Raw genomic sequence first — 23,514 nt, forward strand, 5'->3', positions numbered from 1 at the left:
GTAATGAAATGGAAGGACCTTTCACCAAAAAAGTTTGTGAAACCAGTTATAATTGCTGAAGATGAGTGTAACAGCTCAACATTCTTAATTTCCGTTTTACTTCAGTAAAAAGGTAAGTAAAATCGTAAAAATCTTCCTTTTACTATTAAAATAATCGAACATATAAATTCAGTCAGTTTATTGCCTTTTTATGCTTTGCAACGATTCATCTAGTCAACAAACATATTTAAGCATTCCTCATAACCGACATGTTATGAGGAATGATTACTGAAGAGCAAAAATGTCCATCTAGATGGTGCTGCATGCACGATAGGATTTTACAATGATCACCAAAGATTTTTACTAGTTTATTAAGGGATCTCTTCATTATCAACCATTATATTGACATCGTATATGCATCAAGTGTTTGCAAGGTGAAAAAAGTGTGACCACGGGTTAATGACATTCCAACAAATCATGATGGTACTGTATACAATAGAATTGTTGCTTTGTCATATAGCACCTTACCTTGCTTTCTTTATATAGAGCCAGTAGATCAGTCCAACCAGACCAGCAGCAATGAGAAGACCAACCAAAACCCCCACAATCACCTTGGCCTGCTCTGCACCCCCTTCACTTTTATCTAAAAAAACAAAAATAAAACATTTTATGATTTCCTCTAAATTATCAACATTCCCATAGATGCTGACAGGGATTAAAAAAACATATACTGTATATATACACACACACAATCCTACGAAGCAAACAACAATGAACAAATTCCCACTAGAAAAATGTAATGACTTTTAATGGGATACTTTAAAGGTGATCCCGAGGTCCGAAGTATTTTGGTTATATTATAAAAGCATTCAAGATAAAAGCCGAGCGTTTGCATGATGTCAGGATGCTTGACACCCTCCACCTCTCCCTGAAAGATTTAGCAACTTAACAATTTTGGATTCTTAACGTATAGGACAAACTTATGAAATCATATCATCTTACCTGCACTGGCCTTCTCCTCCTCAAATACTGAAATCAGATATAAAATTGTATTAACTTCGGGTGCAAAAAGAAACCAAACGGGTATGCATGACAAATTTGCTTGAAAAGCACCACCACCCAACTGTGGTTTAGCAATACGGATGCAGTTAAACCAATTAAAATCAAACTGTACGTGCCGTCCAATCAGCTTTTTTGAGAAATTATCTACAGGATTGGTAAGGAGGAAGACCACAAACATGCGATAGCGGCCAGAGAAAGAGAAGTTAAGGAAGGGCAGTCAGCACCCTGACAACGGCAAACAAAACCACACAGAACCAGAGCCAAAGTAGGAAACCAGGAGAGAAACAGAAAAGATGTCATGCCTCGAGTGAACCCCAGGACCTGAGAGAGAACAGTCACCTTTGTTTATGGTCACACTAATGTGTGGTGATATATATTGTAAAGGCCACAGTTTTCTCACATGCACTTAAAGAGATGTTAGATTTCACATGTGGCGTTTATCAGGACTGCCAAACCATGTAACCATATTGTGCCAATAAAACTCCTTCAAAATACCAACAGTATAGAATATGGTCTTTTCTGACAGCCCTATAACAAGCCTTTTAAAGAGATAGATTGAGTTGTTAGTAAGCAGTATTCGAAGATCAGAGCGAAGAAAAACCTTCAGAGCATTTAGTACTTACGTGAAAATACGCTGATATCTTTTTTGTCACTTCCTAGTTTATTGGTCACCTCGCAGGTCACGGTGAGGTTCTTACTAGGCACTACGGTCAGTTTGTATGTGGCCTTCCCATTGACGTATGATATTTGATCCTGCATGACCACAGACAGACCAATGAGACATCAAAATAATTAAATAAGGAATTGCCATATTTTATATTTTAAAACAGTTAAATACATGAAGAGTTTGGTTCCAAAATGAGATAACATGTTTTCTTTGTTGTGCATTTAAATTCATATCTTTTGATTCAAGCCGCAATAACTAAAAAAACACAGCTAACTAACACAATAAAACATTGTAAAACAAATGTACGTAATAACGGATCTCGTTTTGGAACCAAACTCTTCAAATATCGTAAAAATGTACCGCATTGTGATGAAATGTGTAGCGCGAATGCACTGTTAATCTTTTTGGATAAAAGCACATACGAAATGCATGTAAATATAATGAAATAGCAGGCAAATCTCTTTTAAATGTAATTTGATTAATGCATAAATCCGGCAATTCCGGTGAGCGAACGGGCCTGAAATGAAATAATTTGGTTCGTAATGTGTCATAAAGCAGCCATAAATTACGTTTCTAAGATGATGACTTGCTGCTCTTGGATGAGGTGCTATTGACCGCATTACACCACTAGAAGGCGCTAATGATCCTCAGGCCATTCTGCACCACACCAGGAGCTAACGCACATCACATGGAACCCACCGTCAGTAATCACAGAGCCATTAAACGAGACACCATCACTAATACTGTCCCCTAATGTGCAAACCCATTCCAATATCAGTGTCATTGAGCCAGGCAGTGACTGACTGCTGAATCCCTCACAGTATTGCAGTACAAAAGCCTGGACTACAATTCACGTCTGTGATCAAAATCGATAAAATGGATAGCAAAAATGTTATATTACATAACAGAGTGTAATTTATCATTTATGTAGACATAACATAAGAGTAAAAGTTTGCTGGAATGGTTAAGATAGTTCTAGGCGTTGATTTAAAATAAGTTTGTTATCAATATAATCCCCATTTGGTGAGCTTTGGGCCGGTATGTTTCCCCCAGTCAATAAAAACACACCAAAGACACGTTTTTATGTGTCTTTGGTGTGTTATAAGTTGCCCATGCATGTATTAAACATGTAAAACTGCAGAAATGTAAATGTCTTTTTCTATTAAATTCAAATCAAAACCATGTTATTAAAAATAGATCACTGAAAGATTGTTTTCAGAGTGTGCACGTGACGCACGCATCCACATACGCAGACTCTGTGTCCTGTGTCCTTTTCCTTTTGAAAGTGAGGGAGACGGGAAATAACGCCCCTGACAACACCTATGACGACGAGTTTAGAGTAGACATATCATTCCTTAAAAGTACTTTAATAAGACATTTAACGTCTCAGTGCTTTCTCGAGAAGAGCTCATTCATTCATGAAGTGCCAGATTTAGATGGAAAGTCACGAACGGGTTTGCGAAGCTAAAAGAGGTTCACTGGAAACGTTAAGTCAGACAAACTTTCTCACTCTGTTCGTTGGCTAGAGTAAAAATGTCACCGAATTGTCTATCGCTTCAGATATGGACTCAAAATTAACTGTTTTACAATGATATTTGTACCATAGTAGCCACACATTTACCACCGCCTCACTTGTTGTTATGATACTATGGTGATACAAATCCATTTAGTCTGTTAAAAACACATTCAGTCACTATAGTTTTTAGTAACAAGGTTTTGCTGTTCCAATCCCTATCATTTGCCTCCATTAAACACAATAGAGATGTTGGACAGACTATTAGTGAATGTTGGCGAGTGACAGCTTTAGTCAACATTTACTTTGTGTATGTGGGTCTTATCTGTTGGTTGGTTTAGCCCACAGTAGTAAACAATGGAGCACCATCTAATCTAAAATATATCTAAATCAAGAAAAAGATGGACCCTTGAAGCTTACGGCAGTACTACGTCTATCCAGCGTGTCTTGGATTATACAGAGGAATAAAACACAGGTCGAGCTCGGACTAAAAAAAAACATCTTTTGAGATCTTTGATCTTAATCATTCATTTGAAATGCATCCACCGAGACTGGCCAGGCAGAATCGCACTGCATGTTTGTGATGTGTGTCTGCAGTACTAACTCTAATGCTGAGTGTCTGGAGGAGGGGGAATCTGGGCTGTTCGTTTCACACGCTGGTCAGATTGCGCTGTATCAAAACCCAAACACTATGGTGTGACTCATTGGACACACAATGCCCGGGATGTCTGGGATAACAAACAATGATAAGTTTTCTGTGTTCTTCTTTGCCATGTCTGTCCGCATTATTCCTTTCTGATTTACCCGGCTGCAGCCTCACAATGAGTGGAAACAAGGAGGGACAAACTCCAGAGATGTGGCACAGACACGCAAATTCAGAAGGGGTGGGGACGCCTGTCTGCCACTTCTGTTACAAGGAAATGTACGGGACGTGTGCCGAATGCAGAACAAAGTCAAAGGCTCTTCTTCCAAACCCGCCAAAATGCAAAGCTAGTTTCTACACCGCCAGTCTGCGAAAGACGGGGCGAATAATGATTTGTTGGGTTTAGAATTTTGGTGATTCTAAAAATCACTTCCGTCGCACAACTTTTTTGACAATTGACTTCAGTCACACACATTGAAACCTTTCATTATGGAGTGTTGAAGAATGGCTGCTTCATACACCTGTGCACCTTTCATCTCGCCCAGATCGGCACGGAGTGAAATATTCAGACGAATTTTCTTTTCGCATACAAGTGTTGGAAAGTTTGGAGACGCTGGAGGGTTTGGGCACACGTCAATATTTGCGTGTTTCGTCTTAGCACTCGAATCCCTGTAGGAACTATGCGAGGAAACAATGCCAACACATCCCAATGTGATTAATGCAATTTGCACAGTGCTATTTTCCATCTTGCAGGTACGTTCGGAGTGCTAGGTTATGGATGACAACCCATTTAAAGCACTGCTAATCCACCGCTGCACCTGAATCGCCTCTAAAAATGGGTCTTTAGACGCCCTTGCATCATTTGATGAATTACTGCTGTCATGATTGATAAACAATGTCAATAAACGTCACTTTTTAAAGTTCCGTGAATAAATCTCTTATCTTTAACAGGCAAAAAAACATTTTTGCACCCAAAGACATCTTGATACTGTCGGTGACTTACATTAGTTCCATTGACACTCCATAGCACGTCTGGTTGAGGTGAACCCTCTGCCTCGCACTTCAGGACTTTGTGTTTGCCGTCAGTGCTGCGATGCTTTGTCAGACTCCTTATTTTTGGAGTACCTGAATAAAATAGAACAGTTTTGCTTAAAGTACGCTAGTTTGGGAGTATGACTTAGAATGACACCTTATCTTAGCGAGAATCTTACCTTCTACCATCAGCTTGAAAAAAAAGGTGCGTCTGATTCCTTCAATGGACACGTCGCACTCGTACAGTCCTGCATCGCTGTATGTCAGATTGGAGAAGATGGGCAGTTTGTCTAGTGTACGCTTGTCCTACAGAAATAAAAGAGGTGTTTTACCCATCAACATGTAAGGAATCTGTTGACAATCCTAGCTTTACTTGAAGGTCACATCCCAAGATCACTTACCTTAGTCCATGTCACTTTTGCTTCAGCGGAGGAGTTCTTTTCCAATGACACCACTAAGCTTTCCCCGACCGTTTTCACCACATTCCCTTTAGGACTGAGGCTTACATCCAGAACTATGAAACAGAGAGAGAGAGAGAGTAAGAGGAGTTGACAAGCATTTAAGACCTATCAGTCCGCTGCAGGCTTCTTTCTCCACAACATTCGTCTTCAAACATTTCAACAGCTGACTATACTCAAACGCCTCACATCTCTCCGCCAACTAAGCGCTGTCATATGGACATGCAGCGCGGGCACCCCGCTCAGCCTGCCCTAATTGTTTTCCATCCTCAAACACACGTTCAAGATGTCACCCCGCTTTGAAACCGCACTGGCAGCGTGAGGCCCATTTGAGCTTCAAACCGAAGCATCGCTAAATTCACATTATGGAGATAATCGGGCCTTTTGAACTAAACGGACACACACACACACTCACCTCAGAGACAATTATTAAATGAAGAGAAAATGTGCGAGCTTATCAGCGAGCGGGAGCTTCTTGTCTCCTTATGTCTCCTCAGCTCAAGTCTAAGACTCATAATTAAGCTGTCTGCCTGGTGTCCCGCCCCTTTTGCTAATCCTACTGAAGATGGATTCGATTACCGTTTCACTCGCGTTATAATTTGCATCATGAAAGAGGGAATTAATTGGAAGGGAAAAGTTGGGTGAACTCGGGCAGCTCGTCCATTTGACGGCTAAGACAATTTATTGAGCTTTGAGTCCAGAGGTCAAACAAGCAAGTTCAGAAATTCTTACTTTTAGCTCTTCATTTAAAAGATTTATGTAGGTGCTGAATAAATGTACAATAATAAATCAATATGGTATATTATCACAATTATCAATATCGGAACCGTGACCCTAAACATGGAAATAGAGAAGAGAAGGGGAAAGAGAGAGAGAGCATTCGTCCACTCACAGCTCACTGTAACAATCTGAGTGGACTCCATCTCATCTTTATTTAGCAGGGAGCATTTGTACACGCCACTTTCGGCTCGGGTAACTCCAGTAATAGTATAGATGTCCGTGTCCGCCACTGTGACCCTCTGACCCTAAATAGTACAAAAACAAATCAGAAAGAGATGTCGTGATTAAACTGTTGAGAAGGATAGAGGACAGACAACAGGACCCTAGAGATGGATGTAGGGTGGCAAAGCATGCCCATGCCACGGCACTGTTGCCTTGGACACTGCCGGCGATCGCTCACCTTAATGTTGAAGTTGAAGCTGGTAGGGGGAGGGTTTCCATCCGCCTGGCATTTCAGTGTTATATTATCACCTTCCCTAATGGGACTCGGAGAGAGGACCTGTAGACTCACCTTCTCAGTGGGGTCTGAGAGAGAAAGACAGAAATTGGTAATGAGAGAAAAAACATTACCCACCGGTTGTCATTATCGGAATGCGTCCTGACATTGTAGTTTATTATTCCCCTCATTTAATAACAATGTTATGAAAATATTCATTTTAAGAGAAGCGGGGGTGTACTTATGATATTCATTTTTAAGTCAAATATGACTGGGACGTTTTCCTGACAGGTTTTGTGAGGTCTACCCTGACTTGCCGTGACTTTTTAACACCTAAAAAACATTCTTTGAGACACAGCGTCAGACTGCAGACCCCAAGGGGGTTCATCTTCTTCATTCCCACAACCATTTGCTTTCTCTCTCTCTCTCTCTCATGCCCTCGTTCTGTTACCCAGCAGCCACAAAGCATTTCATATCACATCTGCACCCTCAGGCACTGAGCAAACCGCTCAGCATTCAGAGCGAGAGAGAAAGCAATTGCTATAACGGCCTCGCTTACCAGCAATATGTCGGACAAGACTCTGAAAAAAAACATACATAAAACTGAGCCTGGCCACCAGCTGAGACCCATGATATAAGCTTCAGGACTCGTGGCTTCATCTATTAGTAACATACGGACACGCATGATAACACACACACACTCATGAACACAAACCCCTCAAACCAACTGAATTATCCAAACACCGCAGAGCCTCATTATTAGCAAACAAATTTCATCTTCTTCTTAGTTCAACCTAATATGGCAGAGCCGTCCCTAGGGGGCGTCATGTTGTGGTATTATGAGCTACTTATGCCCCTTTATGTTTTCTTGCTGAATCAACAGTACAAATGAAATTGTATATCGTTTATATGTGATGGGATAAAAAGACTGGATGCTGCGAAATAATACAAAGACAATAAACAAAATACGCAATTCTATTGTATTGTTTTTGTGTGCAGCCAGCTAAGACAAATAGCACATCCAATATACTCTGAAACTGATATCCTTTGGTTCAAAACATTTTTGTGATAATACATGCAAACAAATAAAATAGTATTGTGTTGTTTAGTACGTAGTTGGTAGCAATTCTGCGTCTTATAGTTAGCTTACAGTGAATTGGGAAGATCTCAGCCGATGAAACCTGGTCTGGGCCCAGCACGTGTTTCGCCTTGCAGGTAAACTGCGATGCCATGTCCTCTTTACTGGCAGTGTACTGCAGACTGGAAGATGTGCTCGACAAATGTGTGGCTGGGTCCTTGGTAACAGTAGATTTGATGATAATTGCTGCACACACACACACATCAATAATAAGCCATGGCAAATACAGTAAGTGTCATACTGAAAGTTGCTCATAAACAAACCCTAATGAAATTTGCAGTCTGAAAATAGCTGGTCTGTCTGGTGGATCAGGAAAGGGAATCAAACATTTTTATTAAACCTGTTGGACCATTTTACGTTGATGCAAGTCAACAAGAAATCGAACTGGTTATACTAGTCTAGATGCCTTCTTTCATTTACACAACATATGATCAGGGCCCAGTTGCATAAACGTAGCCGCAAAGTTAAGACAGCGTCTTAACAACTAGTCTCACTGACTAGAAATAGTCTTACATTTTGTATCATTTCGATCAGCCCAATCCTTTTAATGTAACTGATTTAAAGAAGTTATGACCAGTCTTGAAGAAAGAGTTTTTTCTGCATGCTTTGAACTGATTTTGCAGTCAAATTTCAACAAATCTGATAAATGCAGTCAAACATTTGCTTGAACATGTGACAGAAGGGAAAAACTTATGAGACTGTACATTCTGTGTGGGTCTGTAAATAAATTGTGGAATCTCAAATAAACTCACTCTTCCCATCATCCACAAGTGGCTGGTTGTTCTTCATCCAGATGAGATTTGCGGCTGGGTTGCCACTCTCTGCCACGCATTCCCCCAACTAAAAACACACAAAACATTGTTTTAATGACACCTGATATAGTTCAGGACCCTTGAGGTATACTGAAACTTTAACAGCGTGTTTCTAAAACACTTTCACTTTCGTCTGACTATCCCCTTTTATTTATGGAACAGTGACACATAGTTTCAACTTTGAATGAGATTGTCGCATGATGTGTCACTTCCTTCAACCTGATTTGAATTGACATGTGACTCGGGGACGTTCCCTAGTTATGATTCACGTCCTCTGTAACTCACGGTACTTTTACTGTATCTTATTGTATTGCTGCCCTTTCAGTGGGGTAAGTCCCAAGGTGGCCCCGGGAAGTTTCTTGGGACAGAGATGACAAAAACAATCCTTCGTTTCCCACGCATTTTAGATGTTAATGGCCCCTAAACAACACACTCTCCGCAAGCATTTCTTCATTTCTCCTGAAAAGAGGTGGGGCCCCCGTAAATTACACCTATGCTAAAACAGAATGACGACACTGACTAAACAGCTAAAATGGGCAGGGTTTGGACTTTGATATTCTTTCCTTCTCTCTTTCATTTTCTGCTCCTGTTTTGCTTTCCCTTTTCTCTCCGGGTGAGTAGAAACGCGTGCCAGAGGCCGAGCAGGGTCTGCATTAATAACACGCTGACAGGATCGCATGCTGACGAGCTATCTGCCCCAGGATAGAGAGATCAGCAGAAAGAAAGAGCAGAGAATGGTAATAATGGCAGAAGAGCAGAAGACACAGTGAAATGATGCATGAGCTCAGGTGTTCACGGTGGCATGAGTAATGTAAGATTTAGTGGAGCTACGACCGAGAGGGAAACCGGGGGAGCGGGGTGAAGGGAATCACCAACTCTGATTTCTGTCTCTGATAAAACGTCGGACCCTCCTCTGGGGTCCGTGATACATCACCTCTCACACCTGTAGCTTTCATTGAACCATGAAACAGCCCAGCTGTGACTAAGCATTTTACGGAAACTACCTGAGGTGGGTTTACTGATGAACTGATTGTGTGTATTAGGTGAGCACATTCAGCACAGGTCAGTGCAATTTCTGATGATGAGCGAATGCAGCAAAATCTGGAATATTTTACTGTTTAGCATCGCACCACGATCGAGACACAAGACACGTGAATCCGTTCCCATAACATCTGATTCAGATGCACTTCTAATGCTGGGTCAAAAAACGTATCTTCCATCATTTGTTGGATGACAGCTGCGATAAAAATAGAATGCAAAACGCTAGAAAAGGTAAAAGCCGTGCTTTCATATAACTTTCCGTTGAGCATCTGTTTGGGACAATTACCTCTTTTCAAGATCTCAGACCTTCAGTCGACCTGCATGTTTTCAAAACAAGCAGCTGATTTCAATAGAGGTGCCCTTTTCTTCCGCGCCCCCCTCCTTGTTCCGAGAAGTCTTCGCTTTGAACATGACAGACCTCGGTGGGTGGCCACCTAAAAACATACCCATAATGCTGTATACACAACCCCTGCGGTCCCCACCTCTCAATTCCACCTCTTCCCTGCTCTAAGATCTCAGCAGCTCGGAACTACATTGAAAAAAGACTGAGAAAATGAAAAACAAACCCCCTGGTTCCATTAGCAAAAGCATCTATAAGGAGCGCGTGGGAAGCCTTCTATGCGCTTCAAGTCGTCTCTTTCCCTTTCTCTTAAAACTGAATAATATTACTGCTGTCCTGCATGAAAGATGCAAACTCCAGACAACATTAAAGTGACTGTTTTATGTGGCTGAGGCTGTGGGAGATCGCTTGAGCTCGACCTAAATCAGATGCGCACGCTCTGCAGACTCGTTCGAATCATTAGCCCCGTTTCAGAGGAGTCTCTGACCGCGATAACAGCAGGTGCGTGTCAATGTTGAGACTGCTGGACAGGCATGCTGGGTAATGAAAACAAAGACACAGGGTTTGATCCTGCACATTGTTAGTACACCAGCTGCTTAGTGTACAGGAGCAAACACGCAGGCAACAACTGCGGCTCTGGGTCCTAAAGTGTGGCATGTAAAGAAAATGACTCACCGTTGTTAGCTTGCCGTTTTCAAGTTCCTTGGCTTTGTTTTTGATCACAGGGGCCGATGGTATCTCTGTAATAAGAGATAATGTGTTAGATTTTTGGGTGACACTTCAGTATGGAGGGCAGTTCTCAATATTAACTGTAGTTATTGGCTGTTTATTAGTACTTATAAAGCACATGTTCTGCATGTCCATACTCTACAACCCTAATCCTACCCAATACCTAAACCTAACAACAACCTTCCTTACTATAAATAAGCAACAGATTAAGAGTTTACTGGAGGGAAAGTCATAGTTAGTTGTTTTTTTAATAGCGAGAATTGCCCCCTATACTGAAGTGTGACCCATTTTTTTTTACGGGTATGTGACTGTACATATGGGTATTCATATGCGCACTATTTTTGCAGCATAGGCCGACTGTATGGGTGCTTTGTGTAGTGAGCATATATGTCAGGTAAAGGGCATTGCATTTTGGGATACAATATTCTTTACTGAATGCTCTGGATGCATACATTTGCATGCTTACAGGAATGTGTTATGCTAATAAATAAATGCGTTTATAATACATTTCATTTAATAAAAAATAATGGTCACATCTATTTTCTGCACTTCACCTACACTAAAATGTTACTTTATGAAGTACATACCCAAGCCAACCAAAAAAAAATCTTTATCATTGCATATTGTTTCAGGTACAAACGCACATTGCATTTCAAAAGCAACCTATAAGCAAATCTATAAAAACTAGATCAAGGCTGTGGAAGTGAAGATGTCCTCTCCCCATATTTGACAAGCCACACACACCCAACTTCCATTCTATTTCAGATCCGGCACTTGCGCTTGCGTTTGGTTTCATCATAACCGTGATTATATAGGCAGAGGCTTATGAATTTGCCGGCTAATATCTCATTCTCATTAACCACTCTGCATTTCAACTTATTTACATTTATTAAGTGCGTTTTGTGCATACTTACTGTAAACTTTCACGTCCACCGAGTGTTCTTGCAGGTTGCTAAAAGATACCACCATGCAGGTGAAAACTCTCTGATCGGCCAGCGAGCCATGAGCGATCAACAAACTGGAGTTTTCAGCGATGCTAACTCTGTTTTTGTATCCGTCTGTAGCGGACACGGTCGCTTCGTCTTTCTGAGGATGCTTCACGAGAAGATCGCCCGCAGAGCCGTCGTCCTTCATCTAAAAGAGATACGGAACTGTTAGCGCACTGACAACACACGTTTAGCACCTACAGAGATTAGATTACAAATCAATACTGCTTAATGCTAGCCGTACGTGGCGAGACGGCTAGCAGTAGCGGAACAGACACTCGCTCGGACAAGAAGAGACACTCACGTATTTCCATTTGGTGAAAATGAGGCCTTCTGGCTTGTTATTTCCATCGTTGCATGGCACTTCAATAGTCTCGCCGTACAGAGCTGTGACGTTCTGTAGGCAGCTCCCTGGAAAATACAAGACAAGATCATTCTGTTTAGATTCAGAGCCGGTATCGCACAGAGACGCTGTGAAGCATAGACAGGAATTAGTGTCAAATATGACATACGCGTACACAAACATCAGGGCATTATCTGGGCTCCAAAACGGTGCAACATGAAATGGGAGGGAAAACAGGGGGCTGGGGACTTGTTTGATTATTCCCGAGACATGCACACAATCTTAATTTCAAAGTAGATGCGTTAAATAGAATCTGAAAAGGTAGAGACACGTTCTCGACTTAACTGATCACTGCGGTGTTCTCTGATGAATTGGAGATGAATTACGTGCCACAGTTTTTACAGATTTCCATCCTAATATAAAGCAACTCCCAGCAAAAATATCTTCATTCTATCTACATGATCCATATCATTACAGTGATATTACAAGTGTACATGTACATGCGTATTTGTAAGCGTGTAAACGTGAGCATTAAGGCATAGAGGAATTCACACGTGGAAGCAAAACAATGTCATCTCAATTGATATACTGCGCCGCTTAAGCATTCCACTACCGACACGACAAGTGTTGTTTGTCATTCCTGCTGGTGAGCACTGTAAACATCCCACCACCTGACGCAGATAAGTGTTGACAATCGCCGACAGTTGTTCATAGTCTGGAGCGCTAAAAGGCTTGGCATTGTGACACAAGACAGCTGGTATTTGTCGCTGTACCAAATATCAGTTAGAATTAAGAACGAACTTCGTTGCGAAACTTCAAAATGTTACCATACAAAAAACAACATGTTTTCAACACGCAGTAAAGAAACGTAACGGAACGCAGACAGGTGTCAAAATAATAATATGTCGCCTTTAAAAATGTAATGCTTGTTGGCACGCTGAGAACGTGATGCAACACCGCAGAGATCCGTGCACATTTTGAACTATATTACAGAAATATTTTCACTTGGATGACTAGCTGACCAATGAGACATAAACCTAAATTCATGACTGTAGTGCAAAAATAGCAGTACTTGAAAGGTTAAGAGTACTTATTTAATGCCAAGTGAGGTTGTTATGGCAGTGAGGTCATTCGGTCAGTGGCACGGTAAATTGGGGTTTAGCAGCGTAACAGGTCATAAGGTCAGGGCTGAGGGGACCACATGGTTCACCCACTTTCATCAGCCCCATGACTCTAAAAGAGGCTATTTAAAATAGCTTGAACAACAAAGACTCATGTTCTGGTCAGACACACATACACATTCAGCTTTAGCCTCCGGGGCAATCACACAACATTTTCACAGCTTTTCATTGTGATAGCAGTTTTAATATTGACCGAGACGCTGCACTGCGGAGGTCGAAGAAGCTGATATGGGAAAAACCGCAACATTGATACCGACATACACACACACACACACACACACATGCACTAACACCCATTCAGCAGAAAAGACCATCTTGAACAACTGAATTAATTCTTATTTGCACAGAGAGACACCAATTCACACATCTGTCTGGCTAATCTCAGCGGTGTAACGTGTTAGTTTGCTGGTACAGGAATATTCGTGTTAAACAAGCAATCGAGATGCACAGGGTGGCCGATGTGTTGCTAAAAGCTTCGCAAACCTAATAGGCTTTGCGTCCGCTCAGACTGCGACAGGTTATGATAAATGACAAAAGTGGGAGATTTTTCGCTAAAAGCTCTGAGCTAATAATAAAGGCGACTGAACAGTGATCGTGATAGACGAAGACAAGTGCGGAAAGGTTTGTGTACATAGCCAAGGCTAAATACATCTAAAGACTGCTGACTGTTTGAACAATCCGCTGCGCACACACATACTCGGTACCTGCGCAGGTGGGCCGTACCATGACAACAGCTAATCTGTCGGAAGATCGTGACGGAGATAAAGAAAGGGAACAAGGAAAATGGAGAGGAAAATTGAGCATTCTATCCATTACGGTCAGAAGGAGTTTATACAGAAATAGTGAGAGACACATACTTGTCAATATCAGCATTTCACCCCAGAACAAGAGCAAAATTAAGAAAGTATTTAAATGACATTATTCATTATAATTAAGAACATTTTCCTCAAATTGTAATGCACAATAGTTTGATAAAAAAACCTTTTCGTTATTATAATGAATTCTGTCTGGACAAAACCTGAATTATGTTTAATACAATAAATATTACCATTATGTTGGAGTTACTAATAAAATACTCGTTATTTTAAGAAAATAAATTTCTAAAGAATCAGCTATTTTATTATTACAGTAATGAAAATTGTGCTTAATTGAACATAATAATGTCACAATGCATGCAAACCTAAATACAAATGTTAATACAGTATGTGCTCTGTGCCACCATTACTTGATAGGCCTACTACACAGAACGTTTGCATTTCTTTACATCATAATTCTTCACATGAAATATTCAAATAAAGAAAAACGTGTCAAAAAGTCTGCCGTTTCTTACTCAAGAATACAAATGGATGCATTTAAATGCTGGAACGTGTCAAAAGTCTCTCATATCTCCCTGCATAATGAGGGTGATGTGTTGAAGTATTGTTTTAAGAGAGAACTGCATAGAACAGAAATATGTGTGAAGGGAAATCAAACACCAGAAGTCTGACCGTTGCGATTGTTTGTAAATTTCTGAAATGCTTGTCGACTGGTTGCCACCCTGTTTAAACAGCCCCCAGCGACCATATACAATCCCACTGTGAAGAGGTTGCGCCTTTCTGTGTGAGGGTCTGTTTGCTCGCCGCTAAAAAAAAAAATACATCCTATCAAGCTGTTTTGCTACAGCTGGGTGGATAAGACCAGACCAACAAGGAAAATTTGTTTTCTGTCAGAACTATCAAGCCTCGATAGTGAGCGATTGGACCTTAAATCAAATCTCTCTGCAGGATAACGGATTTCATTTCTTTCCCTAAAGCATTTCTCACCAAAGCACTAGGCAATTCAAAGACCTGACTCCTAAAAAGTTTTGTATATCTTGAAAGGCTGCAAGGATGATATCGAGAAACTTAGTTGTCAGGATTTCCTGATTTCAATTATTTCACAATGTAATGAATTAAATTAAGAACTTCATGACTATGAATAAAATGCGCGCAAATTCAGGTAAGCAAAAAATGGCAGATGCGTTTCTAGACTTGTGTCCGCCATGTTGGCATTTTGACAATAATGTTCTCAAAAGGGCAGTAAGTCGCTTTCCCGCTCATTCTCCTTCTCAACTTCTTCCTTGTGGAACATTCTTCCCAACTCCGTCCGGTCAACCACATCTGTCAGCCACTGTTGTGTTTTAAAAGGGAGGTGTGGAGTGAGCCTTTGGTTGCAACAATACGCATACACCTTAATACGCATACACCTTAAAAATCTTTGCAAATAACAGGTCATTACGTAATCATCGCAGCAGACCTACACTACCAGAACTTTGTTACCCCGCAGCTGATCCCACACTTCCTATGACATCAAACTCCATTACGACTGATCTCAGATTACCGATTTCGCCATTACGGCATGACAGCTGAAATACCGCATTCTCTCCTGTTTCTCCAAATCAACTCCATGGATTCAGACGCCCCTCATGGAGAATAGCAACGCTAGAAGAAAGAGGTAGAAGAACCGGCACTGGGGAAATCAATGGCTTCTCTGCTCCGCTCCGAAGCCTGCGATTCATCAAACGGCGCCCGCCGTGCCCATGATCAAACCCAAACATATTAGCCGCTAAACACAAGAGCAGATTGAAGGAGCTTCTCACAACCACTCAGTGTTTATCTTACTCCGCTTGCTCTCAGATAGACAGCCGAAACCGCTTTTGGCAACGCCACTCAACTTCAACGTTCTCCTTAATTTAAAACCTGCTGGGCATAGAGCCACCTTGAGCAAATCCTGATTCAACTCGAGAGTTGCCAATCGACAGAGCGCTGGACCGTTGACGTCAGATAAAGCTCTCGAATTCTTAAAGGCTCTTTATACAACAGTTAGTTCTGCTCATCTAATCGTATTAAACATGCAGCGGTTCAAAAAAGCTGATGTAAAATACAATGGGATGCTTCACCGTGTCTGTCGTTCTGCTTGTCTGTTTGCCGATTTCCAGACATATCGTTGGTCTGTGAGCTTTCTTTAAAAGTATTTTCTTTAACAGAGAAAAAAGACCAAGTAAGTGTCCATAATAAATAACTTGATATTAACTGCCGTTCACGGAGGACTGGGCTGTGTTAATTGGTCATGCTAACCTGACTTCAACACCAACTGCTTGTCTGCCTCACCTTCATATTACAGGTTCAGAGACAACACACACTCGCTTCATGAATAGGGAGGTACATGTTGGTCAATTTGATTACTTCAGTGTTTGACAGGTAAATCAACCGAGACTTTGACCTAGACCAGAACTTAAGCCTAGAGATTCCCAGCGATCTACGCCGGGATTTTTGCTCAACAAGGTACCACACCTAAACAAATCACAAATAAAAAAATGAGGCCTCATTTTGGCACGTTCATATAGACGTTAAAGGACTTGATTGGTGTGAAATGCTTTGAAGCAGAAAAAACTATAAATCAAGTCTCACAATGAATGTGTTTTCATTATCGATCATTGCTGTCACTTTGGAGGACACAAGTACTCGCGCTCACCCATACTAATAACTTTTGTTTTAGCAGTAAAATGCCAATTCATTTGGAGGCATAAACCTGGAACGGTTTCCATCCACCTGTGGGAGAATGTAAACTTTGCCGAGTTAACATTTTCCTGGTGATGCTTTCAGAGTTTTGTTCATTTAAAGAAAAGAGTTGCACTGTATATCAGTAGATCCTGGAATCTCTAATCTAAAGACCCCTTCACAACGCTTATTTGACTGAGACAGATCATTGGTCGATATACCGGTGCATCTCTACAGCTGTTGATCGTACTTGGTTTAAATGTTTGTGTAAACTGAAACAGGATGTTCTTCTGGACAAGCGTTAATAACGTCATCCAAAGTGGTCTATATTTAATTCAAATTTTAAAATGAATATTCTGGTATACAAAACACTGATCAGCTACATTCATAAGACAAATGTACTGTAGCATTTGCTTAACAACCCATTTTTTATTTAAACAAAAACCAAACTCACAAAGAATATAATTACAGTACGTAAAGCACTAAAAAGTCCAATGCAAGAGAAACACGTAGGTTAAAGATCACAGTTTGAAACAGCTCTAAACAAAAAGAATAACCAGGTCCCTGCAGACTGAGAGTCCTATTATAGATTCAGAAATTAGTTTTCAAGGCGGATTTTGTTCGATAATGACACATGTTTAGGCTTAAAGTAATTGTGTTTTCGGTGCAGACGTTGAGGTGTCCCTCTGGAAGTATTTTCCACAGATCTAATCCATACAAACGTGTAGTAAGAGCGCCATTGTTAAGGTCTGCTGCCAGTTTCAAACTCTAATTGATTTAAGGCCTGTCTAATTAAAGCAAAGTGAATGAAATGCATCCAGACCGCTGATTTGATGGAATTAATGAAGCTCCGACTAAAGCCAGTAATTGGTTGGGATTCCATTAGGCGCGGGACTCTCAGACACGCCGACTGGAATAAACAAGCAGGGCATGCGCTTTTATACGAAAACACGCAGCGCGAGTATCGACTCCCTGTTAGGTGGATGAAACCCGTATCCACACGGTCTGGTTCTTCCTCATGCCTGAAGTGTTTGTATTACTGTGAATTGCAAGGAAGTTTAACACAACACACAAAGAAACACGGAAGATTTCAACAATAACCAAAATCCATGAAATCACTCTCATCTCCGAACTAAAAACAGAAGATGTGGATGAACAACCACAGAACTCAGTGATTTGAATCTAAAGACAATAATTAACATCAATGTGTTGCAAAAGTCACATTGAGCAAAAACAGAGGTGCATTACAAAAGCACGGGGCGGGAGACACATCGAGGGAGGGCGAGAGATATCATGATAGCTCGGCACTTCACAGGTTTGACCCACAGCATGCATAAATGTATTAGTGATCCCTCATTATAAATCACTTCCACAGATAGGCATAACGGATATATACGGCTAGCCAGATTGTGGCTCTGGAAGAAAAATTACAAATCAAGATCGGCAAAAGTCCCTGATTGAGAATTCTGTGGCAATAGCACGGCGAGCCTGATCTAGCACCTGAGGGCCTCTGAGCACCCGCACTAATAAAACACACTGTTTGCATTGGCAAGCTGCTTTCATCTCTTTTAATGCAAGTCTGTTCATCTTCTAAATCAAATATTACTGCATGCCCAGAGCTCTAGATCCACATGAGAATGATGCCGATAATAACCCAGAAAAGAATGGCTGAAACGTCAAAATGTGTTTTTTTTCGAGCATGTAAACATCATCTAAAGGCAAACTTGGTATTGGTAGATTTCTATGATTTAATCTTCTGGGACCATTTATCTGTTTTTTAAGCGACTGAATGTTTTAAGCTACTAAAACATCTTTCTGATCAAAACTATGATATTTTATTCAAGTTATTGGTACTGCTATACATTAAGAAAACCATGCAACCCAAGTCGCCAGACATCCGCATTCCTAAAATAGCCACCCAATTCCAACATAATTCACATTGCATATATTAGTCTATCACTAATCACATCTTGCTAATAAAAACTAGCACCTCCTGAAGTGTCCGCAGCCCTATTAAACATGCTACCCTGCAGACTCTCAGCGGATGCAGCGGGGCCAGTCGTACTGAATTCTGATCACGAAGCCGATTTATCATTTGCGATATCCACGCCCCTCTTTTAACCATATGTACACCAATGGGAAACACCATTCTGTGTTTTCTCTGCCAACTGTCTCAGCGGTAAGCTGTAGTTTGCATAACCCACCCACTCCCCATCCGAACACCCATGACCATAGCAGTCACCCAATCACTTCTACTCATTGATCACACTTGCAACATAAAAAAACACTTCACCACAAAGTCACCACTTTATCTGTATGTTCTGGTTTTTGTTAAGCAACCACTGAATCTCTGAAATGGCAGTAAGCCTCCGTGTTCTTTGCTGTTAGAGGTAGACAGAGAGCGGTGGTCGTGAATACAGCAGCCGGTTAAGTGATTTGTGTCAGAAGAGTGTCAGCATTCACTGGATGTGAATGCAATCATCTTTCATGGGTCTCGTCAATTACAGTGCAATAAAAATGCATTTTCAAAAGGCAGATTCGGCTTCACACTTTCTGTTTGGGTACATGGACTGGAAACTGTTGGATATGAAAACCGCAAAGTAACTACTTGTGAATGCTTACAAAGGACTTATATGAGCAGACAATTCTGACGTGACTCACTGAGTGATATGTTTGCATAAAAGTTTTGCATTGTTTTCTTCCTTTTGCAAAGAAATGTAAATTCTTTGAAAGCTACTTTTTAAATGATGACAGAATTTTATTTTTGGTTGAACTATCTCTTTTGGTTGAGGACACCAGCAGTCAAACATCTATATTAGCATCTAGTGATACCGGTCATTTCCCACATCTCTCATTTCCATTTAAATCTGTTCAAAACAGCTGATATTTACTCTATCTGCGACTGCACTCTAAAGAACGAGCAAATATTTGCTCTGTGGAACCGAGCAAAGCTCTGTTCAGGATCAGGGCCAACACTCTGGAACCAGAAGTGTGTGTTTGATTATTTTCCAATAAATTTGCAACCCCATAAGAATTGAATCGACTACTGCATAGTGCCTGTTTTCATTAAGACATATGGTAAAACACGCGTTCAGGATCACAACACGTAGCGGAAATCGGCCTTCCTCCAGCTCTAGCTAAAAACAGCAGCACGTACCATTAATGACACCCGCTGAGCGGAAACCTTGCATACAGCGGTCTAATAAATACAGTCTACAACAACTTCATCCTGTACTGACAAGGAAATCATCTATGGCACTGCAGCATCCATACCATTAACCTGGCTTTACTGCTTGCTCAAGCCCTTACATTAGCCTAAAACCATAATGCTGTCGACATAATACCTCTCAACATTGACTTGCCACATGAAAATATAATAAGGGAAGTGAGCGATAAAGCCTCTGATGGGCTTCCTGTGGATGGAGACACTCTAAAGGAAATGTAGAACAGAGTGCTGAAAGACATCCTTCACAATGTGTCTGAACATAAAGTAAAATATAAGTGATTGGGTAATGAGCTATTTAAGTCTGGGCACAACGAGAGCTGGAAACAGCGGCGGGCAGCAAATCACGTGGGCAGGGCACCATGTGTGATTTCATATTTTAAAGCATGTTGATAACCGAACAACGGTACTCATTAACTTGCATTGGTTTTATGTCCATACAATATAAGATAATGGAGAACACGTGTTGTTCGGTTATCAACATTTTTTTAAATATCTTCTTTTATGTTCTGCAGAAGACAGAAAGTCATACTGGTTTCCCTTTAAGGCAGCAAAACATGTTTTACAGTGTACAATGTAAATGTGCAAGGGGATCAATGCTCTATGCCACTACATTTGATCCCCAGTGCTGTTAACAAGCAGGAACTAACTGATAGAGAAAGCGTAATGAGCCACACAAACACGCACAGACATCACTCTGTGCTCAGAAATGAATAGTGGGTATTCTAGACATGTGAAGCCCAGTCAAGGACAGTCACTTTATTAGCGAAGTCTTCATCACATCGCAAGCAGGCGAAGAAATCAGAGCATATTTTCCCTTTCGTCAGACTCCTTGTCGAGGGCCTCCGGTGGAGCAAGCAGGCTAATTGACCCATCTACGGCCCAGGCTTTCAGGAGCGCACGGGCACCGAGCCTGGAGTGCTGAAATAATTGACTTGATGAAATGAAGAGCAGAAACTCTCAGAGGACAACCGACTCGTCCATGCGCATCCTCTCTCTCTTTTTCTTTTTTGGGTCTGGTGCACTGACTGATTAGTAAAAAAGGAAATGCTTCTACTGTCTTCTTCTGGGAAGCCTGATGTTCTCACCTTTAACGCTGATGCTGTGAAGACAAGCTGACCGCCCGGTAATTCATGTTAGTTTTATTGAATGATTAAGCCTGGACTATCTATTGAGGACGTATTTGTACTGAAGGATATGCAAGACTTTCATTATAATGCTCTGGTTGGTAATTATAGAGCTTGATTATATACACAAAAAGCAGGAAAAGGAACATGATGCCTAGATTAAAAAATATGAACTTAGAAATTGAGGAGACAAGGAACAAAACATGAAACAATAATACCAGGAAAACATCTTTTGATTAGAGACAGGAAAGGTTTACAGTTTATATTTTAAGGTATATCAAAGTTCATTTTTGTTTTTTATAACTACACCTATAGATTTCTCTTTATTGAACTATGTTGTATATTGTAATTTTCATGAAGTTAACACAATCAGACCTGTAACCCCAAGGACAATGTGTGTACACAATAGAGAGAGAGACACAGTAAGAGAAAGTTCATCTGTTTTGCTCCACTGAGCAGGTGGCCAGGCATCTGAGGTACAGGAACATGGACGGAAAAGGGCAAGAAACACGCCATAATTGCCCTAACCACAGTAGAGTCTGTTCCTCAATAGCCCTGCCAGTAACTCATGCCCAAAAGGCTTATCTGGCAGCAAAGATGCAATTTCTGCCACGCTGAGCTAACCAAACAAACCCACTTAATTCAAGTAGATTACAGAATTTCTATAGGAAAACCTTGAGGGCTGTATAACAGGAAAATTGAGCAAAATGGGCCAATTGACTATTACACAAGTCAATACAATTTCTAAGAATCATGGGTGGTGTGATAACAGTCACCTGCAAATTCTTGGGCAGCAGAAGGAACAGATTTCTGATTATTTGACACATCCTTCCTTGTGTTGTTTATAAGTTTGCAGAGTAACAAAAAAGGTAAATTTGGTACATGACAGCTCCGGTCTCCATTCACTTTTATTACACCAAAAAAAAAAAGAGTAGCCAGAAAATTCTTTAAATATTCATTATTTGTATATAATAGAGGTCAGTGAGGAAATAATCGAGGTTAAGTTCACCAATGGCACATTTTTGGGGATGTGCTGTCCAAACGGGGCCAGTCTAAAGCAAATAAAATCAGTTTTCAGATATGTTGTTTTGGGTATCAGGGTAGGGCAAGGGTGAAGCTCTGCTGAAGGAGCAATTAAGGGTTGTTTCTCTGGAAAGAGTAAAGAGTAGAGATGCAACGTGAGGTAAGAGCGAGAGAGAAAGTTCACGCTGTGCAAAAACCACAGGGCTTCCAGCCTCTCATAGAGATCATCATACAACCAACTTTCTTTTTCTCTCCTCTCAGTTTGACGCGGCATCTCTGTCGGGCGTTTCAGATCAATGCAGCCACTCCCTGCGCTCAGAAGTACAGTGTTGTCTGTACGAAGAAGTTTCAATCCCACTGATAGTGTAGGTTTGTGTCTGCATTGAAGCATGGGCCAGCATTTTAATCCAGAGGCTACTCTGCTTTGCCAAAGCGCTCTCAAAGGAGACATTCATTCTGCTCTCCGTATAAACGAAAGGCAAGTTTCTGCTCCGTTTAGGGAATTTCTGAACCTTTGCCCCCTCCACCACTTGCCGTACTTGTTATTCAAATGTATTCCAGTTAAAAGCCCTAATGTCAGGATAACGCCAATAGGTGTCAAAGATAATAGAAAAGTTCACTACATCACAATCAAAGTGATGAGAACATTTGCTTAAGACCTTAAAAGTCAACATGAAACATCAACACTGCCCCTGTTTACTAGCTAAACACACATTTCTAGTCTTACGGTTCTTAAGCGCTTGTTATTCTAATAGGTAGAAAAGGAAAGGTATATCAATATTTAGTATTAAAATGTTTGGCTAGAATTATTGTGAAACACAATAATTATGGACAGCTTCATTATATTAATGCATTTCGAGACGAGTTCTTTATTTTAATGAAAAAAAAATTGCCATGGTTTTTAGCCTGACAAGCACTATTATCCAATAGTCCAATAATGTTATTATCTAACATTAACCAATTTTTTATTTCTAAAGAGTGTCCTTTGGGTCTTGTACAAACATCCTTATTTTCAGATCTAGCAGAAGGTGAAGGATTCTTTGAACTTCAGTCGAGATTAAAATAATAATTACACTGTTGCATAAGACGATAACTTAAATTGACATGTTGCTAAGTAAATTAAAAAGACTCATACTTGAACAGTAGTTTTGCTGAAGTAATGACCTGACAGGAAACGCACTAGGCAATGTCATTTAAAATGAAAGGTTTTAAAAGTAAAAAAACAAAACCTCTTGAATACTGAAATGTCGAGAATTGTAAGCTTCTCCCTCACTTTTCTTAAACAACTATTCCTAGCACTGGCAGACAGACACACACAAAGTCAAAAGTTTCTCTGGTGAATTTATCAAATTTCTCATTCATGTTAGAGAAAACAATTTGACATAGAACTCTTTTTACCACATCAAAACAAAAATCCAATTATCATAGCATTCGAACAAAACGCGAAACGCTGAGACTGAAACAGTCACACAGAGGAACAAAA

At 40.7% G+C, this 23,514-nt stretch overlaps 1 protein-coding gene across 5 annotated transcripts in view; it reads right to left on the reverse strand.

Annotated features, from left to right (window-relative positions):
• alcama (activated leukocyte cell adhesion molecule a) overlaps window positions 1-23,514 on the reverse strand; it is a 54,285-nt gene that overhangs the window by 2,325 nt on the left and 28,446 nt on the right. For 3 of the 5 annotated variants that reach the window (XM_079448856.1, XM_079448855.1, XM_079448858.1), the window contains 13 exons: window positions 11,921-12,027; window positions 11,545-11,764; window positions 10,577-10,641; window positions 8,461-8,548; window positions 7,721-7,894; window positions 6,535-6,659; window positions 6,247-6,379; window positions 5,298-5,410; window positions 5,076-5,202; window positions 4,868-4,989; window positions 1,665-1,794; window positions 982-1,008; window positions 508-622 (listed from right to left, as the gene is read on the reverse strand). In XM_079448856.1, coding sequence (XP_079304982.1) covers window positions 508-622; window positions 982-1,008; window positions 1,665-1,794; window positions 4,868-4,989; window positions 5,076-5,202; window positions 5,298-5,410; window positions 6,247-6,379; window positions 6,535-6,659; window positions 7,721-7,894; window positions 8,461-8,548; window positions 10,577-10,641; window positions 11,545-11,764; window positions 11,921-12,027 — 1,546 coding nt within the window. The remainder of the gene's footprint in view (window positions 1-507; window positions 623-981; window positions 1,009-1,664; window positions 1,795-4,867; window positions 4,990-5,075; window positions 5,203-5,297; window positions 5,411-6,246; window positions 6,380-6,534; window positions 6,660-7,720; window positions 7,895-8,460; window positions 8,549-10,576; window positions 10,642-11,544; window positions 11,765-11,920; window positions 12,028-23,514) is intronic. The other 2 variants (XM_079448857.1, XM_079448859.1) reach the window with 1 other exon arrangement.

Source organism: Barbatula barbatula (assembly GCF_947034865.1).
Source record: "Barbatula barbatula genome assembly, chromosome: 24".
NCBI lineage: Eukaryota > Metazoa > Chordata > Actinopteri > Cypriniformes > Nemacheilidae > Barbatula > Barbatula barbatula.